We start from the raw sequence: 23,546 nt of genomic DNA, 5'->3' as shown, positions 1-23,546 counted from the left end.
CAGGAATGCTTAGAAAAAAAGATATACATTCTGACTCCCCCACCTTTTGGGTTGGGGCTTTCCTTTCCTTTTTTTTTTTTTTCACATTTTTTTAAGGTTTATTCATTTCTCAGAGACAGAGCGTGAGTGGGGGAGAGGCAGAGAGAGAGAGAGAGAGAGGAGAGATAGAGAGAGAATCTGAAACAGGCTTCAGGCTCTGAGCTGTCAGCACAGATCCCGATGCGGGGCTCGACCTCATGGACCACGAGATCATGACCTGAGCCAAAGTCGGACGCCCAACCGACCGAGCCCCTTTCCTTTCCCTTTTTGCAGAGTTGCTCAGCAAGGATGAATGTGTTGACTTCCATGAAGTACATTCTTCGCTGATCATCCTATAGTTGTAGTATCATATGACATTTACCGCAAAGAATATTAACAGATGGCAAAGAACTGTTTGGGCACTACAGGTGATGCCTTTGAAACAGAGGTCATATCTGGTCATCAGTCAACAGTTCAGTTCCCTTCATGAAGGCAGGCAGTTGTCATCACATCGAGTTCATTTTCTCTTATTTTCTCTGTCCTTAGTATCATCTGCCTAAGTGATTCTCCAGCAAGTGAGGGGAGGCATGTGCTCGGTTGGAAACCCACCGTGGCGACAGCCCAGGGACACGTGTCCTTGTTCGGGCTCTGATTCTGCACAGCAATCATAAGAATAATTATTATCGTCGTTATCGATGCCACCGTTGTTTCTACCACCCGTGAGAGCTGCCCTGTGCTGGCCACTGTGCCAGCTGTGTGCCTGAACTCTCACATTCTCACCACAGCCCTAAGCGATGGCTACCATTATTATCTTGTTTCCCATGCAAGGAAACCACAGCTCAGGGAGGTTCAGTAACTTAGCATATGTTCTCCATCTCTGAGCACATCGGACTGGCATTCAGGGTGGAACCCAGAAGCAAGTCTGACCCCCAGCCTGCAAGTTTTCACGATTGTTTTCCTTCCACTCAAAATGTCCTACCTAAGTATACATGCACACACGCATATACGCACATGCCTGTGTCTCTCTCTCTCTCTGTTACAGAAGCAATACACAGCTGCATAAGAGACAAACATTACAAAATACACAAGGTTGAGTGTGAATTTTTTCCTAATTGACAAGCCAGCCCCACCCCGGATTCCGTGTCTCTTTCCTGCTTCCCAGGAGCTGACCTCGGTCAGTTTTGGAAACCGTATCCTTCCAAGTGTTCAAAATACACACGGCTAACGTTAAGACATTTTTGCTGTTGTTCCCTTTTGAGAAAAATGGCGCTTATGCTGTACTTGGTGTCCTTCAGCTTGCTTGTTGCACTTCACAAATACCTTGTTTTTATCTTTCCATGTCAGCATATATAGAGGCACCTCATTCTTTATTACATGAGTCTGTTCTTCCATCTGTGAAATAAAGGGGCTGTGCCGGGTCTCCAAGGGCCCTTCCAGTCTAATGTTCTGCACTCTGATCTTCTATTTTAAAAGGCAGCGCTAATGACTTAGTAATTGGATGTTTTTGTTTGTTTGTTTCCTAATGGAGTGTGAAGAACTCTGACAGTAAATCAACAAAATATCTGTAGTGAGAGGCGCTGGGTGTTCCATGACTTACTGTGCTTTGCACACTGCTTTGCACACAGCCTTGCATACATTAACTAGCCGATAAATATTTGTTGAGCGAATGCCACCGCAGAGAGCTTTACGGAAGCAAAAAGATGGCATTGGCTCAAATTCATTTCGCCTTTTGCTAAGAGGCCTTGGGCCACCCAATATATCTCTTAAAAGTGCTTCTGAGTCCTAAGGAAGGTGGAAAACACGTTGCTAATTATATGTTTACACTATCAATTTCACCCTAGTGTGTCGGTTTTGAGTCTGGTTTGGGGGTCTAACCGAAGTCGTGCTTTTTTTTTTTTTCTCATTTGCTCTGAAATCATACAACTTTCGACACAGAAGGGATAGCTGAGGCCGTTTAACACAAACCTAATGGCATATATGAAATTGCTCTTTATTACGCCCAACTGATAGTCATCCCAGCTCTATTTGAGGGCCTCTCGTGATGTATAACTCTAAAACTGAGGGGAGTAATGCCACCAGATGTGCCGTCGACATCATCAAAACCACACTGCCTGAATCTATCCAGAGCATCACTGAGCAAGAGCTGTTTTGGCTGTCCTGGACCCATAAATTATTTGAGTTTGGGTGCTGGGCCACTCCTAAGCTCACTGACCGTATTATCCCCAAGCTCATGCTACTCTATCTTATTCCCAAGACTACTATCCACTCATACGGTCTTTCAGCAAACATGCAGGCAAGACCTTTTGCACGTCAGAGAACAAGGTTTAGGAATCAAAAATGACTACCTTGTGACCCCTACTTTTCTCCAATGTGTGGTCTTGTAAGGGAGAAGATATAAAGCGATTAACTTAAAATGCAAATGGCTTCTTCAGTCATAGTATCCTCCTCTTCCACCGCCTGAGATTAGAGAAGACTGTATAGGAGGGGTTAAATTTGTATATGAGTCTTCAAAGATGAATCGGAAAAGGAATCTTAGGGCCTTGCAGGGCTTCACGAGATCCTTTTTAAAATCCACATATGCCAGGGGCGGCCGGATGACTCCGTTGGTTAAGTGTCTGGGTCTTGATCTCTGTTCAGATCTTGATCTCAGGGTCATGAGTTCAAGCCTCACCTTGGACTCCATGCTGGGCCTGGAGTCTACTTAAAAAAAATTCAAATATGCTAAACCTGTAGCATTTTCCTGATCTGAAAGTCCAAAAAAATTTCAGAGCATGAAATTTGCTTGGTTTTAAATAACCTGTTGTTAAATCCATTTTGAACCTGAGAAACCACCGAGGCCTTTTCTGTGAAATGTTTACAAAGAGTCCTTTGAAAGATAATTTTAGGTATTGATGTCAAGCTCATTAGCATAGCATTTATGGAATGCACATTTGCCCATCACGCACACTTTTTTTTTTTTTAACTCTAGTGACTTTTGGTACTTTTAAGTTGCTCCTCTATTTACTGAAGGCAGTACATTTTTGCCATATTAGAGGACTTGGTTCTAAAAATGTGATTTTTAATTGGTGTAGAAGTATATAGGTATGTCTTTTTTTTTTTAATTTTTTTTTTCAACGTTTTTATTTATTTTTGGGACAGAGAGAGACAGAGCATGAACGGGGGAGGGGCAGAGAGAGAGGGAGACACAGAATCGGAAACAGGCAACAGGCTCTGAGCCATCAGCCCAGAGCCTGACGCGGGGCTCGAACTCACGGACCGTGAGATCGTGACCTGGCTGAAGTCGGACGCTTAACCGACTGCGCCACCCAGGCGCCCTATAGGTATGTCTTTTATTGCTGACTACTGGACATTAATTTTGACTTACTTGGTATCAGATTCTTATCATGAGGCATTAGTCCCTATTATGACATTATGCCTAAAAGAAAATTAGCTTACCTGATAATAACACACTTTAAAAAGTGATTTCTAAGGTTTTTTTTTTTAAATGTTGATTTATTTTTGAGAAGGAGAGCGCGCACAAGCAGGGGAGGGGCGGAGAGAGAGGGAGACACAGACTCCGAAGCAGGCTCCAGGCTCTGAGCTATCAGCCCAGAGCCCGATGCGGGGCTCGAACCCATGAACCGTGAGACCATGACCTGAGCTGAAGTCAGATGGTCAACTGACTGAGCCACCCAGGTGCCCCGATTTCTAAGTTTTAATGCTAATTGCGATGCTCTTGGATGGAGGTAACAGAATATTCCACTCCATCACATTCAGTGACTTAAGCAAAAGGTCCAGGGACTTATTCCAGCACCTCAAGCGACATAGGCAGTTGTGTATCTCTTCCTTCCTTGGCTCTGCTTTTCAGGTTGGGCATCACTATTAGGAGGCTCTCCCTTTGTGATCCCAGATAGCTACCAACAGCATCAGGACTACCTCCCTTATTCAAGAGCAGCAGGCAGACAGTTTACTTTCCGGATACCTCTAGCAAAGACTTAGAACGGAGTCTCAGCCCTGACCGACCTGCATTACCCATTCTCAACTCCATCATTACGGTCAAAGAGTTGAATATGCTGCTGACCTGAACCAGTCAGGGACCAACCCTCTGTAATCCACATAACTGGAAAATTTGGAGGACTGTTAGAATGGAGGAGATGGAAATGGATGTGGGGAAGGCAACCACAAATGTCTGGCTTAGAAATTTAGAGGAATAGGAACCTTAGAAATCAGCTCCCTCCACATTTTATTTAAAGTAGATTGTGCATTCATTCATGTGTCACTCATTCAGCCAATACATATTAAGTCTTTGCTTTAAGCCAAACACTGTGCTTCGAGTTGTGAGGCCAGCGGAATCGATCAGCCTGGGTCTTGAGTCAGAACCGTGATGTCACATGATTTTCCTTAACTACCTGAATTCTTCGCTCCCCTCCCTTTCTCGGAACCTAATGCTACCACTTAACCGGGCTTGTCTTGGGACAAGAATAATCTTGTCCCAAAGTATCATGTATCTGCAGCTAGTCCTTGGTATTCACGATCAGACCCCAAAACAAAGCATTGGCGAAGTCATCAAGAAAGCATTGGTTTCCATTTTCTTAAAAAAAAAAAAAAAAAAAAAAAAAAAAACTATCTTTAAGTGCACTTAAAAAAATAACAATGAAGCCACGTTCTAAACTTTAAGCCGGAGCCAGATGAACTGTATGCCCTAAGCAGACAAGTTCACAAGTCCATCTCCCTGAGTATACTCTGAGAGACTTTCTTTTCTAAGAGGCCAAGTGCCAATTAGACAGCAGATTCTGGTGCCGACAGCTCTCCCAGGAGACCCTCGCGGGGGGTAGGTCAAGCAGTCACAGCTTGTGCCTGTTTTCCTAAAGAGGAGTTGAGAACCTCAAAACCCTGACCCCCTGACCCCCTGCATCGGAATTGCCTGGGGAGAATATTTAGAATAACAGATCCTCAGCCCTAACCCCCAGATTTCTGAATCAGAAGAGTTGGTGGGGGAAATCTGCAATTTATCATACCCCGTCGTTTTTTTTCTTTTTCACACTTACACCTGAGACCCTCTCATCATGGGGCTACATAGCCTCATCCCCGGGTTCCTCACTGTGCCATTAGACAAGTATAGAGCTCGGTCCACATTAAGTCTGGACATTCTGCCAGTGAGGCAGGTTGGAGGTGAGGTTAAGCCAAGACGACCTCTAAAACACCTGCTGTTTTCTCACTCGCACCCATGAGTTTTTCCCATGAAGAATGGGAAGGACATGGGCGGTGAGCAGGGTGGCCCTGGCTCAATGTCACAAGCAAATGGCTGGCTTGGCCTCCTGGGTCTTCATGTCCTCTCAATAAAGAAGAAGCTGTTAAGAGGCCATTCCTGCAGGGTCTGTAAGGAGCCAATCGGTGTGGACAGGGCTTCAGTGTCACCCAGGCCACAGGCCTTCCCTTGGCATCCCCTACAAGTGGGGTGATTACTGTTAGAGAATGAGCCCACTTTTCTTATTGAAGAAAAAGTAGAACATTCTTTCAGTGAGTCCTGGATTTCTCGATGTGCTTCACGTTGCTTGGGAAGCAAGGACTCCTCTTCTCCACTTCCATGGACCCCAGTGGCCATGCCCCCTGCCAAACAGCTGGTTCTAGTGCGAAGAATTCTCTCAGGTCCTGTAGAGTGCCCAGGGCTGGGGAGTGCCTAGAACATATTTGGAACATTGCTATAGCAGCAAGTTCCATCGTATCACCTCCTAGCCCACAGAACCGCCCAAGAAGCGACATACGTTATCGTGTTTTGCTTGTGAACTGTGTTTGTTGAACAACAACAAAAAAGATCCCAGAAGTGACACTTTCAGATGATGTGACATGTTCCAGTTTGTGTTAAATATGCCTCAGAGGTTTTTTTCTTCACGGATGGTTGCTTGGTTGTAGCTAACCTTGAAAACGAGCGCCTGAAACCCTTGCTCGAAGCTAAGATAGGATTTAGGGCCCATTTTTTTATAGGGCTACCATTGCTGTTGGTCCCCATCTCATTATCTTTATAGAGACACATTATCCAGATGGGAAACAGGCTTCTGTGCCTATTTGCCAACTTTTGTTGCTTGGAACAGCACCGAACAGAGCGGGTTGTCTTAACGCACATTTTCACGATCTCCTTTACGTGGGACTAAAATACTGTTCTCTCTGGATTCCCTGCCTCCGAGGCCCCTCCTCTGATCCTCCTTTCAGTGAGGCAAAGGGCAGTGGCCCCACTCCTGGCTGGGTATTAGAGTCTCCAAAGAGCTTTTATAAAAGAAAAACAAACTGGGGGGGCTTTTCCCCAGAATGTCAGTGAGCATTGCCAGTGCTCAGGCCCTCTCCACCTCCTGCTTTAGGGAACTACTGGCGAGGCTGCAAAATCCCAAACCTTGGGATCTGGAACTCGGGCTTTAAATCTCAATGTCGTCATATTCTCTGTGTGACCTGGGGCTTCTTCAAAGCTTGGCATCTCCACTACTTTCTCAGTAAGGGTAATAATTACCTTGGAAGTTTGTTGGGAGGATTGAATGGGAAGATGTAGATAAGGCGTCTGGCACATAGTAGGTGTCCCTAATTTGGCAACTTGTATCTTCTGGATAGTCTTATCCTTATTATGCTGAAACACACCAGATCATGTTCTCTCCCTGCTCAAAAAATGTAACCGTCACCCCACTTTCAGACAGAAGAACATCCATGCTCCTTAGCGTGACCTTTAAGATTTAGCTTTATGTGGGGGCGCCTGGGTGGCTCAGTTAAGCATCCAACTTCGGCTCAGGTCATGATCTCGCGGTACGTGAGTTCGAACCCCACGTCGGGCTCTGTGCTGACAGCTTGGAGCCTGGAGCCTGCTTTGGATTCTGTGTCTCCCTCCCTCTCTGCCCCTCCCCTATTCACACCCTGTCTCTCTCTCTCTCTCAAAAATAAATAAACATTAAAAAAATTTTTTTTTAAAGATTGAGTTTAAATCTTTAAAACTCAAGAGAAGGGAGAGAGGGTGCCATTTGGGTACCTTGGGAAAGAGCAAGCCAGGTGGAAGGTATAGCAAGTGCAAAGGCCCTGAGGCATAGAAAAACAAGCAGGGCTCTGGACTCAAAAGGATAGCCCGATGCCCCAGGGCAAATATTTAACCGTCCTGTGCTTGTTCCCTCATCTAAAAAATAAGAATGATAATAATGCAGCATTCTTTTTTCTGATTTCTCCTGAAGCTTCAATAAAATATTGTCCCTGGCACATGATAGGCACTCGATATGCTGGTTCCCTTCCCTTCTCCCTTTCTCTCCATTTATCATAAAAGCCTCCATATAATGGTGACTGTGGTATATGGCCTATAGCAGATGTTCAAATATTTGCTGATATGGATTACAAAGGCACACTTAGCAACAAATGCTCCTGTCTTACAACATGTATACTTCCTTTTGTCACCTCCAAACGAGGCATTAAAAATGGTGTGCAGCCAGCCGTACCGCCACGTATAACTGTTGGCTTCAAGAGGCATTGGCAATGAGAAGAGAGGAGGGGGCAGGATTCTCTGGATGTGGCTTCTGCAATTCCCCTTGGGTCTAACGCTCCGTGATTTTAGGAACTGGCCCTTTTGGGTCCCGTTACACTCATTAATAGCAGCACTGTTGGAAACCAGGTAGTAGGTATTGGGGCTGATTCAAGAGGTATAAAGGATTCCACGCAGCCTCTCCCATGATTTAAGGAGAGCATGGGCATTACTGGGATGGTCAGTGGAACGTCCACAATTATTTGTGTATCTTTGGCCAATTCTTCCTCGTGTTTTCTCTTTGATGAGAAGCCTTCTCTGTCTCTATCTGCCATACATGGGTACAGTTGTCCTTAAGTGACACAGGCATTGTCATTAGCCTGGGCAACTCAGCTTGGCAACGTGGCATGTTAAAACATCTATACAAGGGGCGCCTGGGTGGCGCAGTCGGTTAAGCGTCCGACTTCAGCCAGGTCACGATCTCGCGGTCCGTGAGTTCGAGCCCCGCGTCGGGCTCTGGGCTGATGGCTCAGAGCCTGTTGCCTGTTTCCGATTCTGTGTCTCCCTCTCTCTCTGCCCCTCCCCCGTTCATGCTCTGTCTCTCTCTGTCCCAAAAATAAATTAAAAAACGTTGAAAAAAAACAAAAAAAACGTCTATACGAGGGTTAGATAGTTTCTTCTTTGTGCAAAAGCTGGGCAGTCTACACTTAATTAGGTAAGAAAATAACCACGTTGAGCTGCAGGCATTGAGAAGCCATAATTACAGAATACATCCCATCATCTCCATCGCTGTTTCCACATGACCATCTGCATCTCAGTTAAAATTTCTTTTTTTATTTTTAGACCTAAGAATAGATCAGAAATTTTTGCTTATCTTACTACATTTTCTAGAAATAGTTTACGTGACTGAATTGTAACTTTTCATACATTTATATGGTCTAAAATTAATTCTTCCTTTTGCAAGATTCTCAGGATAATATCAGCTTGGCTTTCAAAGAGGTAGAGCTCACAGGTACCTGCATAGGGTGGTTTCCTTCTTTTTTTCTTTTGTCTTTTTTTTTTAATGTTTGTTTATTTTAGAGAGAGAGAGAGAGAGAGCAAGAGAGAGTGCACAAGTCAGGGAAGGGCAGAGAGAGAGGGAGAGAGGGAGAGAGAGAGGGAAGAGGGAGAGGGAGAGAGAGAGAGAGAGAGAGAGAGAGAATCCCAAACAATCTCTGAGCTGTCGGTGCAGAGGACGATGCAGGACTTGATCTAATGAGCCACAACATCATGACCCGAGCCAAAATCAAGGGTCTATTACTTAACTAACTGAGCTGCCCAGGCACCTGGGGTAGTTTCCTTCCAAGAAAAATAACCAGACTAGCTGAACAGCAGAAAATCACTCATTGTAATCAGAAAAATCATGGATAATAGGCTGATAAATTTTATTTTTATATACAAACCTGCTTTCCTCCACACCCAAGCCTGAAAGGCTGTCTTTGAAGCAAGATATAAGAGGGTTACTATTTCTTAAGATATTGAGGGACCCAAGAAAGAGAAATGACAATGGGTGGGAATTAGTCATGTAGATGAGAATCCCTGGTGATGGGTGGGCCAAGAATGGCACTCATGAAAAGAGAAAGGACTTGGGGTTTTACCCACTCACAGAATCAGTGGTGTCTTTGTACATATCTGTGACATTTCAGAGAATAACACTCCTCTGCTAATGCCAGTCCTTCCCCGATGTGTGAGGGGACATCATGGAAATTCAGGAATCCTATTATGTGATCTTACTGCTTAGATACTCAAAAGTAGAATTCCATTCTTAAAATAGTCAGAAAAATTTTACTCCTACCTTCCAAGAAAGCCATAAAATGAACAATGCCAGTAACAATTATGAAACTAAATTGGCCTTGTAAAAGAATAAAAAAATCATTTTGCCAGTTTACATCCATGGTAATTCATTTCCATATAAATGATCTGACTTTATTCAGTCTAAAAATGTGCCTGTATCCTTTTTGTTTTATTTTTTGTTTGAAATATTTGCAGTTCTTGAGATATACTTAGGTGGAACTATGTGAAGACATTTTGGTATGTGTTGTAGTTTTCTAATTATAATTATCTTTTTTTTTTTTTTTTTTTTGGCAGTATATCAGTTACAGCAAGAGGCCCCTCGTCCCAAGAGGATCATTTGTCCTGGGGAGGTCAGTACTCAGCTATTTCCAACACACCTTGTTAAATATGATGAATTGTCAGCACTATGTTGACATAGGAGGGCTTTCCGGTTTCCTGGGAGTTGATTTACATTACTGTTTGTTAAAGCGTCACCAAATTTAACACCTAAGTAATCTACATTTTGAAATCGGGTGTTATTTGAAAAATATTCACAAACTAATTTGAAATCAGAGGTCTTGTGTTTTTAACCATTGCAGAGGCAAATTAAGCCTCCATTTTTAAAACCCCCAAGACGTGTGTTTTGGTGTTTTCCTTGCTGTTTTGATTCTTTTATCATTTTTTTATTATGGAATGCTTCCAACAGAGAAAACACAGAGAATAAATAAATATCTAGGTCCCCTCAACACTCATATTTAACAAACCTTTATGCTCTGTCACACTTACTTGACGTTAAAAAAAAATCCCTACAAGAAAAGTGACTGTTTTTATTCTTGGAGATAAGCTTAAAAATGTATCAACTCATAAAAATGCTCACAGCCCAGAGAACTGTCCCCAGGCCTCCTTCACTTCTCTTATCGTTTGGGATGCCAGCAAGATTGAAAGGCAGGGCGAAGGTTCTATTTCCTAGTTTTATACTGGCACCAGTTTCTGTAATAGTCAAACTAATATCCTTCACCCAAAGGTCCATGGGTCTTTGCTTATTTTTGATATTACGACTTAGATTAAACATACAGTAGCAGATGCCACTTAAAGTGTCCCATCTGCCTTATTGGGAGGAAAAGGCTCCCATTCCAACACCCTTGAGATTCATCCTTGAACATCAGTGCTTTCTGGCTACAAGACTGACGGGATCTGGTTTTGAACCTGTCTCAAAGACTTCGGTCCGTAGATATCCACACCCAGAGCTGACTTATCACTAGTTAATGAATGTTTGTACATAAAATTTTACTTCTGTGGGATACTGAAATTCATCAACTGATTGTGTCCTGTCATAAACCCTGATGACTTTTGTCCTTTTGTTGTTCAACGATAAAGGAGAATAAGATAAGGAATAGGGTAAGTACAAAATGTTTAATGAGATGTTTGGAATAGAGTGTCTGGGGAGACAAGTAAGACACAAACTATTAAAAATTCCTCCGATCCTACTTTGCATTTAGTATGTCTCCAGCAGAAAAATCATAGCCCGTGCAGGGAGCTAGAGGGATTCAGACGTCTCCATGAAAAGAATTCTTTGTAAAATTAGAACACAACTAAGGACTTTTCCTGGGGGTATCGAGAAGAAGTCTCTAGCAAAGTTGTGTACCAGAACTTAAAATCTAAAGAGATTGTAAATGCTCATTTGTTCATTTATTCAACAAATATATGTGGAAAGCCCACTGTGTTCTGACTTTGATCTAGGTGTTGGGACAGCAAAGAACTTGGCTGTTGATACTTGGCATGTCATATCAAAAGAGAACAAAATCATGATGTGTGTAATTAAAGATCTACTATTTTGCCTCTGCATATGTACGCACGTGTGTGGGTGCATGTGTGTGTGCACGTGTGAGAGGGAGCGCACTTTGCTTCTCAAAATCTTTGGAGCCGTGTCATTTGTCCTCTAAGCCAGGTGGAACGTTAGCAGTGGAGATGGGTAGATTCAGATTAGCTTCACAGCTCTTCCTAGGATTCAGCTGAAACTCTTCAGATGTCCAGTGGGGTCTGAAGGATCCACAAATCTCTTTAATGTTGCACTTGAGTCGGGAGGCAATGCCACAGACCTCTTGGCAAAGCAGAGCTGTGTGCCACAAGCCATCACCGTCTGCTGTCACTCAAGAACATAGCGCATGCGTGGCTTTTTTTTTTTTTTTTTTTGTCCTCTTGTCTGTCTTTTGAACCAACTTTTCACCTCCCGACCTTTGTCAGTTTAATTCATTAATAACTTACCTGGTTGATGCTGGACTCATAGCTTGCTTGCCTCTAGAAATTCCACATCCCATTTCTACCATGAAACCTCGCCTGAAATGGATGTTCATCAGCTCCATTTCCTCGGCAGGCAGCATGGGGCCCATGCAGCCAGCCAGGTGTCGGGCGGTAAAGGGTCGCGTGTTGCTGGCGGAGCAGGTGCTGCTTGGAGGGACAGTGCCAACTGGAGCGGCTTCAGCTCCCTTGGTCCTCCGGTGCGACAGGAGCTGCAGATCGTTCCTGCCCACGTTGCTTGGCGTCCTGGGACGTGGCCTCCTTCAAGTGAAGGCACGGCCTCCTCCTGGATGCTGTGAAACCGCTGCCTCTGCTACAGGCAGCGTGTGAGCAAATGTCTCTTTGGCCCGTGCCGCACCTGCATGCTCAGGGGACATGCCTATGAAGTCAGAAAGCCTTCAGTTAGAGTATGCGGCCAGAGAGACTGACGCTTTATTAGCACATTTACCTAACGCCGTAAGGGCTATTTCTTTTGAACCGTGAGTTACGATTTTTTTGTCTTTGCCACCTCACCCCTTAGCCAGCGATTAAGAGGCCACGTTTTCCTTCCATATACAGTCCAGCCGCCCTCCTTCTTAGTCTTCAGCCTGTCTGCTCCCAGCCACCATGTCCCCGGCAAGCCTGCCCCGCTGTGTTACTCCAGCGTACCCCGTTTCTTTTGTCTCTCTGATGGCTCGTATCCTCCCGGGCCAGGGGCTCCTCTCAGGTTAGGCTCGTCCCGCTGAATACGATGAGGACTCGCGTGAGAGCACCGGCGGGGTCTGTAGTCATGCAGATATGGAACACTGTTGCTCAAGGGTAAAGACACAGGCCAGCATGACTTGAACGCTTGCTGGCCGTCAACAGATACCAGCCCCCTAACAGACTTTGCTGGGGACCTAGATGAGTCGAGGGGACCACCGGATTCAGCAGGCAAAATCCAGGGAGCTTTGGGAATGCAGGCAGAGGACCCCGGCTACAGAGTCAGCTGGCCTTGCTTTGGATTCGTGCTGTGCCGCTTTCTGACTAACTAGAGTCACGCACTTACTTCCTCAGGGAGATGAAGGTCTACTCTACTCCAAGGGCCAATATCTACTTGGCAGGGTGCTATAAACGGGATATATGTGGTAAGTGTCTAGAATAGGGCTTGGCACATAATAAGTACTCAGTGTTCCCGATTCAAGGCAGATTCAGAAACCTGTGAAGAAGAGGTTCGGACATGGTCATTAGGGACAGAGTCGGAGCGATGACCGTGTTCTCTGCATGGGAGAGTCCAAAAGACAGGGATCAAGAACAAAGCAAGATGCCTGGATCAGGAATTCAAAACCACCAGGAGAAAAGATACCGAGGATGAGGAACAGAGGGTGTAAGCAGCGAGGGAAATGACGGTTCCCTGCTTTCTCGAGATTCATCGCTGTGAATACGTATTTATCGAGTAGCCACCGCACTTGGCCCTCTACTAACATTTCCTGAGTGCTCCTTGCCAGGAGATTCAAAACATCTTCTTGTATGCAAAATTCTCTCGCCCTTTCCCACCATTATCTATTGGTCATTTTGAGTACCAAATGAGTTGGTTCATTGAGTACCAAATAGGTACCTGGGTGGTCAGGAAGGAACTGTGAATGTTGACTCCCAAATGTGTACCTCTAACTAAGGCTTCTCCCTGGGCCCCAAACACCTTGTTCCATCTGTCTGCTTGACCTCCTCAAGGAGATGTCCCACCGGCCACCTGTAGTCTAACATTCAAAAGAGAACTGACCCCTCTCCCCCTCCAAGACCTAGACTCCTCTCTTCCCACCCTCATCTCTCTCTCTCTCTCTCTCTCTCTCTCTCTCTCTCTCTCTCTCCATTCACCAAACAGGAGCCCAGATCATAATTATTAAATATAAATCGAACAGCTTCAACGGCTTCCCGTCACTCTTAAAATGAAAGCAGGACTCCTTGCTATGCCTGTGGGCTGTGGTGGGGCTCCTGTACGGGTCACCTCCCTGCCTACACCATTCTCCTCGGAGCGCACTGCCCTGCCTCCCGGCTAGCCTCTGCTCCCCTCCATCAAGCCAACCACAACATTGCAACTACAGGATCTTCAGATCCGCCCTTTGCCTGGAATTTTCCAGTGTTCTCTGCATGTCCAGGTTTCAGATCAGAGTTCAGCTAATAACAGAAGCCTTCCCCGAACCCCATGAAAATTAGCACCTCTCCATCGCAGTGTTCTCTCCTGAGCTTCGTGAAGGTGGCTCTAGGTGTTGCTTCGTCAACTGCTTATTGCCACTGGTGATTGTTCTCCTCCTCCTTTGGGGGAGTAAGAGGGAGAGGACACAGGCTGAGTGGTTTAAAAAAAAAAAAAAAAAAGGGACCGCCCCAACCATCAGATCTCCTTGGTCGTATCACCCTGTTTATTTTGTTTGTAGCCCTTGATACGCTATCTAATATACTTTCTCTTGTACTTGTCTGCTTGTCACTTCTACGTCTCCCTCCAGGAAAATACATGCTCCAGAGAGTTCATTGGTCTTCATTGAGTGGACTTCCCTAGCATTGAAGCCAGAGCCAAGCTGCAGTGGGCAATCAGTAAATATATGGTAAAATGGGGAAAAAATGGAGACCACTAACATAAGGAATTTGGAATTCTCAAACTGTTACTAATAGCATATCAGATTTACCCAATGCTGTTATTAGGGTAGTGACTTGGACTTTTGGCAGATGTGAAGGTTCTTAAACACAGACTAATATTTTTTTTTTCCTGGAATATTCTAAATTTCTTTTGGCCTTTCCAAAAGGCCAACACGTCAAGATTTACTTGCATGACTAATTGAAAGTCAAGCTCTGCTAGAATTACCTAAAGAATATACAAGAAGTAGAAATTCTTTTGTGACTAAGTGATTTGGTGTCATTTGTCTTTTTGAAATTGCTGGCGTGAGTAGGGAATCATAAAAAGCAATTTCCAAAAAGGGAAATAAAACTGCGTACTATTACTTCAAATTGTTCTCCCCTCTATGCAGCTTTACTTTCTCTCTCTCTTGCCATAGAATAATATATTTTGGAAAGTTTCTTGTTTTTTTTTTGTTTTGTTTTGTTTTTTTTTAATGCAAAAGTGGATTGTAGAACTGAGGTTTCTAGCATTCATGACCAGAACCAGCTTTTTTTCCTTGATCGGCCAAGTATAGATGATAATGACCAAGCTCAAATTGCGATAACACCTGATTTTACCTGCTAGTGAATTGTATTCACTTTGTAAATATCACTTTAAATGCCCCATTTTCTCTAGTTTGGGGTGTCCCTAAATATCTGCCCATTTCACTTTCTTGTACCTTTATTTGTCAAAATTGTTCTTTTCAGTCTACAAAAGCATTTCACTTTCTCATTATGCTTTTAAAATTTTGATTCACCATACCTGGGCTTTACAGTCTTATAGTCTTGTAGCTTGAGGCATTTATCTTGTCTTAGTCGTATCTGGAAGATCTTAACAAGCCATATTGATTGACCATGTCATTCTCAACTAACTCAGTTCATTTAGAATCTGATTTAAAGTAAACTCAGGAGGTTTTCTACTATTCTACAATCCTCCCCCTTTTCTTATTTTACTCATTGAAAATAAATGTTTTTAAACATATGTGCATTTGGGGGAACATTAAAACTCTTACTGACTCAAGACATTTAGACAAGGTACGTCTCTAACATAATGAGATTGATTCTGCAAGCCACAAACAAAAATCAATCCCATTACCTTTTAATTGGCTTAATGTGTAGTGATCAGAAAGCTGTTTCTTCCCTGGTAAGAAATATTTCTGTTCTTCTCATCCTAGACTTTCTCCATTGGTCTCCTTTTTTTCCCCTTCATATTGACGCAACCTAGAATAAAGGGCATTTTTCATCCTTATTTCTCCTAAGCTTTTAGTTCACTCTGTAATGCAGTCAGGCTCTTTTCTTGATATGATTCCATCTTGAGTTTGACTTGCTTTGGTTATAGACCGACCTACTGCAGTAAAGGGGCAAAGCTTTTCAATAAAACCAATGTTAGGGGCGCCTGGGTGGTGCAGTTGGTTGAGCATCCGACTTCAGCTCAGGTCGCAGTTGATGATTTCAAGTTGATGATCTCGCAGTTGATGATTTCAAGCCCCACATCGGGCTCTGTGCTGAGGGCTCAGAGCCTGGAGCCTCTTTCAGATTCTGTGTCTCCCTCTCTCTCCGCCCTGCCCCTGCTCATGCTCTGTCTCAAAAATAAATAAAATATTAAAAAAAAATGTTAGAAAAAATTTTAGATAGGTGAGTTTTATTTTTTCTAAATACACAACCAAAAATTTGGGGCTTTTTTTTTTTAAAGTTCTTACTGACAAGCACTGCCATCTACCAAAATACATAACCCTCCAAAAAAGAAGTCACTCTCTTTAGACTACTTTGAACTGCTTCTAATGTAATGCAGACCCTGCATGTTTGGACCTATAAATATTTAGTCATTTGCAAGGTGATATCACGAACAGAGAATAAGGGACTCCTGCTACAGAATGCAGAGGCTCAGGGGCTCCGAGCCAAGAGGACAGGTGGGCTGGACTGGAGAGAGCCATCAAAGAACAGTATCTATGCCGAAGCATAAATTGAGGCAAAGGCAGAAGGTCTCTTCTTAAAACCAAACAAGGAAGGTAAAGGGGAGATTAAACAGTGATTGATAATAAAGTAGCATTTCTTGAGAAGCTCCCTTGATCTCTCCGGGTGATTTTTTTTTTAATATTTTAAAAAAATTTTTTTTTTAATATTTATTTATTTTTGAGAGAGAGAGACAGAGCATGAACAGGGGAGGGGCAGAGAGAGAGGGAGACACAAAATTGGAAGCAGGCTCCAGGCTCCGAGCCATCAGCCCAGAGCCCGATGCGGGGCTCGAACTCACGGACCACGAGATCGTGACCTGAGCTGAAGTCGGACGCTTAACCGACTGAGCCACCCAGGCACCCCTCTCCAGGTGATTTTTATTTCTGAGAGTCAAACTTGAACATGTGTATTCCTTGATGCAATTACTTGAGACGACCTTGTGTAATTAGTTGTTTTAGGAAAACAGAACCACCGATAGCGTCATGGGGTACAACACATGCTCTGTTACCCTTACCTAACCCGTGACAGCCGTTAAGAACCCAAGGTACGTCACTCGTTGATGAGAGGTGGGAGGGGGGCGGGCCAGACTGCAGCAGAGTGGTTATGCCAAAGTGCTGGATTTCGTAGGGCCAACCTTACACACCCGAACAGGAAGTAGATGTCTCGCCTCCTCAGTAGCTGGTGCCCAGTGTGCCTGCTTTGTGACTCAGAGGTCAGGTCCTGCAAGAGTTCAGTTGTGGCCAGGGTTATCCGAGAAGGAGAGTGGGTACAAAGCACTGAGTGCCCCAGTAAGGTTTTACAGACAAGCTTTGCATTTACTCACCTGGTTAAACGTTAACTGAGAAATAATGCTGAGGAAAGTGAAGCCACACTTGGCCCTGGGCAAGCCTAATCTCCTCAGGGAGTGTGGCCCGGCTGGCCAAGCAGTGAGATGTTTGAAAACAGGTCTGTAACCATGACTCTCCTTGCCGTCAGAAAAATGTGGGTGGTATGGTTTCAGACCATCCCTATTTTAAAAGGTCCTCCCTCAATGATGTTGCCCATTTATTTACTTCTTGTCCGTCTTTTCATTGCAAGCAATAGAAGGAACACACTAGGAGTGCCTGCTGTGCCCGGAGCACTGGGTTCGAGTTTTACCCGTGATAGTCCTCACAGCAGTCCCATGGGGATTGTTACCCCCTCTCACTTTACAAGAGGAAATGAGACAAACAGCGCAGGAGGGACAGAGTCTGAATCAAACCCAGACCAAACCTAGGACTAGGCTTCTAACCCGGTGATTCGCCACTGTGGTCCCAGGGCCAGTGGCTCCAGCATCACCTGGGAACTTTCAGAAGTGCGGATTCCCTGGCCCACCCCAGACCGGCTGAATCACAAACTTGAAGACAGGGCCCAGCAATCTGTGTTTTATGAACGCTGATGTCGTCTTGACACGCGCTCGAGTGTGAGTGTTCTCCTTCCCTCTGATTTCTTTGTCCTCCTCCCTTCCCTGCACTCTAAGATAGAAGCCTCAGGATGCCTGTCCCCTCATGATGCTTCCTGTTTGGCTTGTACTGTGCTAGACTCCTCATGAACTTCGAAGTAGATGCCAAGTCACCCCGTAGCCTTCTGTTTTTCATCCGGATGTACTTCCTCCTGGATGTTATTTCCCCACCCTTTAAAAATATTTTGCTTTTGCCTTTCTTTGCTATGTCTAGCTTTTCCGTACCTGGAATGTTGCAGAGGCCAAATATGAATCCTTGTATGAGTATGGTCAAGTACTTAATTTAGCCTGCTTTCCTATTCCCACCCCACTGCCCAGTTTGTTATACTTCTTACTGTTAGGTTTGTATTACAGGCAAAGATATTTAGAAGCACCTGGGTGACTCAGTCGGCTAAGCATCCGGCTTCAGCTCAGGTCATGATCTCACGGTTCGTGGGTTCAAGCCCCACATCGGGTTCTATGCTGACAGCTCGGAGCCTGGAGCTTGCTTTGGATTCTGTGTCTCCCTCTTTCTCTGCTCCTCCCCTGCTCATGCTCTGTCTCTCTCTGTCTCTCAAAAACTAAACGTTAAAAATTTTTAAAAATATTTAAGTCCCATTCTAAGATGCTTCATATTCATGTGTGTTCATATTCGGTATGTACTATTATGAGTTCCAGCTCTTTTTTAGATGTTTTCCTTATCTTGAGGAATATGCACAAATCTTTGATAATGTGCTCTTTCTTTTAATGGTCATTTGCGTTAATAAAAATACCAAATCCATTATCATTACGTCAGAAATACTTTGAATTATATTATTCTGTTTCTGTATCCCAAGACGGTAGTCTCTCCATTCAGTGGATCATCTGTGTGCCTAATGAGCATTTCTCAATTCGGGTTTGTAGGTGACTAATTTGCTAATGAAAGTCAGTCCAGCACTGGTACTCTCCTGGCTCCACCTCCTTGCCTCAATCTACCACTCCCCTCATCGTCTCCAGGCTGACGCTGAGCCATTGGTAATCAATCACCTTTGGCTGTGTTCTTTAACAAATCATAGTCTCACTTGACATTAGCTCTAAATACATAGCGTCCCCCTGTCTTGTTGGACAGAATAGCAAGCTTTACTTTAGCGGTGGTATCTCTTCCCTCCTCCTTATTTACATAGTCAGTGTCATCTCCCCGTTCACTGTGGAAGGAAATTGAAGAGCCTTGGTGGAGCTGAACAAAGGCATATTGGTTGCCATCCAGCACCTTGTGTCCTTCTAGGTAATGACACATCGATTGTTCGATGAATCGTTCTCGTATCTCCCTGAGTATTTCGACCAAGTCTGTAATTACACTTTTCTGGTCTGTCCCTTTGCTCTTGCTGTAGCCCTCAGGGTTCCATGACTTCTCAAAGACCATGCTTAACGATGCTTCAGCAATACCTTTCAATTCAGGGATGCAGATCAGACCCCTTAGTGTTTTAGTCTTCTGAGTTGTTTAACTGAATAATTGAACCATTTTCTGCCTTAGCTCTTTTTGATTTTAAGTTGGCATCAGTCTCTCATAGATTAAAAATTAATGATTCTCTCTTCCCAGTACAGAAGAGTTGGAAGGGCACAAATACAAAGAGATGATCTGACCCACCATTAAACAAAAAGGCCTTTGAGCCACTGGCAAGCTCGGAGTTTTGAGCTAACTGTAAGTTGTTCTGACACCGAGTTTGAAGAATGGAGTTTAAAGAATGTTAATTGGTTAGTGTAGCATTGGCATTAGCAAACAATAGCCTGTCGACTGTTTTGGTAAATAAAGTTTTTTTTCAAACATTTTTTTTTCAACGTTTATTTATTTTTGGGACAGAGAGAGACAGAGCATGAACGGGGGAGGGGCAGAGAGAGAGGGAGACACAGAATCGGAAACAGGCTCCAGGCTCTGAGCCATCAGCCCAGAGCCTGACACGGGGCTCGAACTCACGGACCGCGAGATCGTGACCTGGCTGAAGTTGGACGCTTAACCGACTGCGCCACCCAGGCGCCCCAATAAAGTTTTAATAGAACACAGCAATGCTCATTCCTTTCCATATTGTCTATGGCTACTTTCATGCTTCCATGACTAGTTGAGTACTTGAAACTGAGACTAGATGGTCCTCAAAGCCTAAAGTACTTACCATCTAGCCTTGCCAGGAAACATTTGTCAACCCTTGGTCTTACACCAAAAGTAACTTGAAGAGTGAGTTAATAGATACAAAGCCCTTAACAGTGTCTGGCATTCATATATGGGAAGAATTGGTCTTTAATTTCTACCATCTCCCGAGCACTATACAGATGTTAGCAAAAAAGAGGGAATTTGAGTCCTGTTATTTGGGATGAATTTGATCCTGAGCCATTTTAAGAAACGTTTTGGCCTTCATATTTAACACGTGTAAATTGATAGACAAGGCCAAGGCAGAGACAATAAGCAGGTATTCTTTTACCAGCTTTCTCATGGCCACTTTTTTCCCCGTCAAGAAATGGGAGCCTGTTAGAAAAGGGGGCACGCTCCATAAGCAGGAAATTAAAGAGGTGTGTGGATTCTGTTGATCTCAGAATACTACCTGAACATGTCAACTAAATTCACTTTCTTTAGTTCCAAGAATAACGCTGGTATTACCCTCCTATGAAAAGTTTATGTGTTACTGATTCTGATTGATGACTTACGTGTTGACGCATTTGGGGTAAAGAGTGCTATGTCTGCAACTTACTATGAAATTCAGCCCCTAAAAATGTAGAATTAGTGGGCGGAGAGAGGGAAGAATGAATAGTTATGTCATAAAGCAAGTATAGCAAATATTATAAAATCTAGGTGGTGTGTATATGAGCGTTTGCTGTAAAAGGCTTTCAGTTTCTCTGTATGTATGAACATGTTCATAATAAAAGGTCAAGAAGAAAAAACAAAGATGGTCTGTACGAGAAGGGCAGGGGCAGGATGTGCTTCGGCTCAGGGAACAAAAACAATCTCTTGGGTGCACAGCCCTGAACAGCAGGAGAGTGTCTCATGTCAGAGCTGCTGGGGGACCATAAAGCTAGCTCAGGAATTTTTAACGTGGACTAATTTGTCAGGAAAAGGATTCAAAAGCAAGGACAATTATTAATAAGGCACTTTCACTCTTATTTATTACCATGTTGGGAATTATTTTAGGGGGATCGCCTGTCTCAGAAATGCTAAATTAGGTAATTTTTTAAAATAATAGGGAACAGGCTTCTGGATTTTATGGCATCATCACCATATAGACAAATGAATACTAGAGCTGAAATCAGGGACTGGGTTTCAACCCTAAATCTGCTGTTGGCCCTGGGTAGGACTGTGACCAAGCTAATTTACCACTCCGAAGGGCAGCTTTCTTATCTATAAGAAGGAGCCAAAGATAGATATTCCACCTCCCTGTAGGAAGAACAAATGTTAAAAGCATTCTGAAGGCCACAGTGATCTCGCCAGACAATGAGTTCTCAATTGGGGTCATATTGACTCCAAGGGGAAGGGGGGAACATCAGTTCTTAAGGGGACACAGCCTTTTTCAATGTGTAAAGCACAGATGCACATATAGAGCATAAACAGATATACAGTCTATCCGTAGTATTAAAATTTCATTTGGGAGAGATGATTAGGAAGAAAAAAGCACGTAAAATGGCTCCAAAGAAAGATTATAATGCAGAAAAGATTGAGGACCTTTCACTAGACAATCTTTCATTTCTATCACCTCCCAAGTTCTGGCTGCCTTTCTTTTTCTTTAGGTAGATTAATTCTATTCATCGGTTGGAACACATGCATTTGAATACTTACACCGAATACTTATATTTAAATACTCTTACGTTTCTAGAAGGAGGGAGAAAAAAAGGAGAAGAAAGAGAATGATGGGTGTTCTTTGCCCTTTCCAAAGTATGTACAGGACCACTTAACCCAAATGCTATTCAGCTTTGAAGGAAAGAATTTACTAACAAGAATGAAGAATTAAATGGGTATACTCACCCAATCTTTTTCCCCCTAGAAATTTAATAGCAGCATTGAGTTTTCCCTTGATTCGATTCAGTTCTATTGGGTACTTCAAGCTTTTTTGAACCTAAGAGCTATTGGGAGAATTTCAAAAGAGTTCCAAGGGGAATAATGAAGATGAATTAAGGATTGGAAATAGGATCTATTAGAAAAAGTTAGAAGAACAAGAATTATTTAGTGGAAGAACAAGCAATCAGGTGACATGGAGATGGCTTTTAGGAAACCTTATCCTATAGAGAATATTCTCAGGTTCTCATCTGCACCAAAGACCAATGGAGGGGAAGATGTATTTTGATGCAAGAAGAATATGAGAATAGATATTAACATAAAATTTCTATCTATGCTTAAGTCCCGAATTTTGTTTCTCTTTTATGGGATTTTTAAAAATATGATGCCTATCTGTAGGAAGTATCAGGAGGATGGACAGATGGACCCACCGTGTTTGATTCTCCTGTGCTGGTGGGAGGCCAGCCAGTCTGGCCAATATGGCTGACCTCCATGGGGGTTGGCTTGATGGGAGGAAAGAGCCATTTTATGTGGAGCTGTGGCTTCAGGATGCCAAAGGATGAATAGGAAGCCCTAGCCAACAGTGCCAGAGCAGAGTCAGAGCAGTATACGTAATTGGGTTGTCCACACAAGGAGGGATCAAGGTGGGTGTTGGGGGCCAACACAGGAAGCCAAGAAATGAGTGCCAGGGAAGATGTGCAAGGAAGACTGGGTCAAAATGAGCTGCTGGGAAGATGCTCCAGGCCAGTTGGAAAGGTGAGTGCTACCCATGGCTAGACTTTTGGGTGTTCTTGGAAGCCTACAGTGAGAGTAGGATCAAAATCCACATAGACTGGGTAAAAATCCACGTAGAAGTCTTAGGAAGATATCACAAGCTTCCGGGAAGGTATTCATTCTCTCCATGTTTTGGAACTGCTGCCCAAAGTTGTGCTTCCCAGTCCTGGGATGTGTCAGAACCCCCTGTGGAGCTTGGTAAACCTTACAGCTACCCTGGTTCCTGCCTTGGAGATAGGGATTTAATGGGAATATCACTTAGGATTCTGTTATGAGCAATAGAAATCAACTTTGGCTAAATTTTGGGAAAAGAAAGAAAAGATGGGAGATGGAGGGTAGTTGGAAGGATATGAATCAATTACCTTAGTGGGGAAAAAAAAGCTGAATCAAGGGCTTTAGAAAGGGTATGTAAAGCAGGACATCTCCAGGGATCCGGGAAGCAGGACTGATGCAGTTCTAGGCAATAGAGTGTGATGCTTTAGGGCCCAAGCTCCAGGATAATACAGTCTGCTTTTATACTCTGCTTCTCTGTGCCTCAATTCAGCCTTTGGAAATGGGTGTAATAGATCTTACCTACTGGGTAGTCATGAGGATTGAATGGGTTAAATATATGTAAAGACAGTGCTTAGGACAATGCCTGGCACGTTGCAAGTTCTTAATAACTATTAGCAATTATTACTATTTATAGCACAAGATATGCTGTTGGGTACCAGGACAACAGAGAAAGACAGATGCCTTTCCCTCAAAAAGCTTACTTCTAGAGGTCATAAAGCCAACAATCCCAATTCCACTAAAATTATGGCCCTAAATCAGGCCTTTAGTTCAGAGGGAGGAGAAGAAATAATACCTAAGCTGGTTTGAGGCAGTCAGGAAAGATTTCCCTGAGATGGCAGCATTTACCTCTTACTTACTTACTTATATTTTTTAAGTATTTACTTATTTTTGAGACAATGCGAGAGACAGAGTGCAAGCAGCGGAGGGGCAGACAGAGGGAGACACGGAATCCGAAACAGGTTCCAGGCTCTGAGCTGTCAGCCCAGAGCCCGACGCGGGGCTCGAACTCACAAACCGTGAGATCATGACTGGAGCCAAAGTCAGGCGCTTAACTGACTGAGCCACTCAGGCACCCCTATTTATGTATG

The 23,546-nt window shown here is 43.7% G+C and overlaps 1 protein-coding gene and 1 pseudogene across 3 annotated transcripts in view; both read left to right on the top strand.

Annotated features, from left to right (window-relative positions):
- CHN2 (chimerin 2) overlaps positions 1-23,546 on the top strand; it is a 300,090-nt gene that overhangs the window by 153,436 nt on the left and 123,108 nt on the right. For 2 of the 3 annotated variants that reach the window (XM_053218272.1, XM_027075183.2), the window contains exon 3: positions 9,611-9,666. The exons of the other annotated variant lie outside the window; for it this stretch is intronic. In XM_053218272.1, the coding sequence (XP_053074247.1) occupies positions 9,611-9,666 (56 nt within the window). The remainder of the gene's footprint in view (positions 1-9,610; positions 9,667-23,546) is intronic. 3 annotated transcript variants of the gene reach the window in all.
- On the top strand, positions 13,778-13,899 carry LOC113604256 (uncharacterized; annotated as a pseudogene).

Source organism: Acinonyx jubatus, chromosome A2 (genome assembly GCF_027475565.1).
Source record: "Acinonyx jubatus isolate Ajub_Pintada_27869175 chromosome A2, VMU_Ajub_asm_v1.0, whole genome shotgun sequence".
Taxonomy (NCBI): Eukaryota; Metazoa; Chordata; class Mammalia; order Carnivora; family Felidae; genus Acinonyx; species Acinonyx jubatus.
This window is presented reverse-complemented; position numbering and strand designations above follow the sequence as displayed.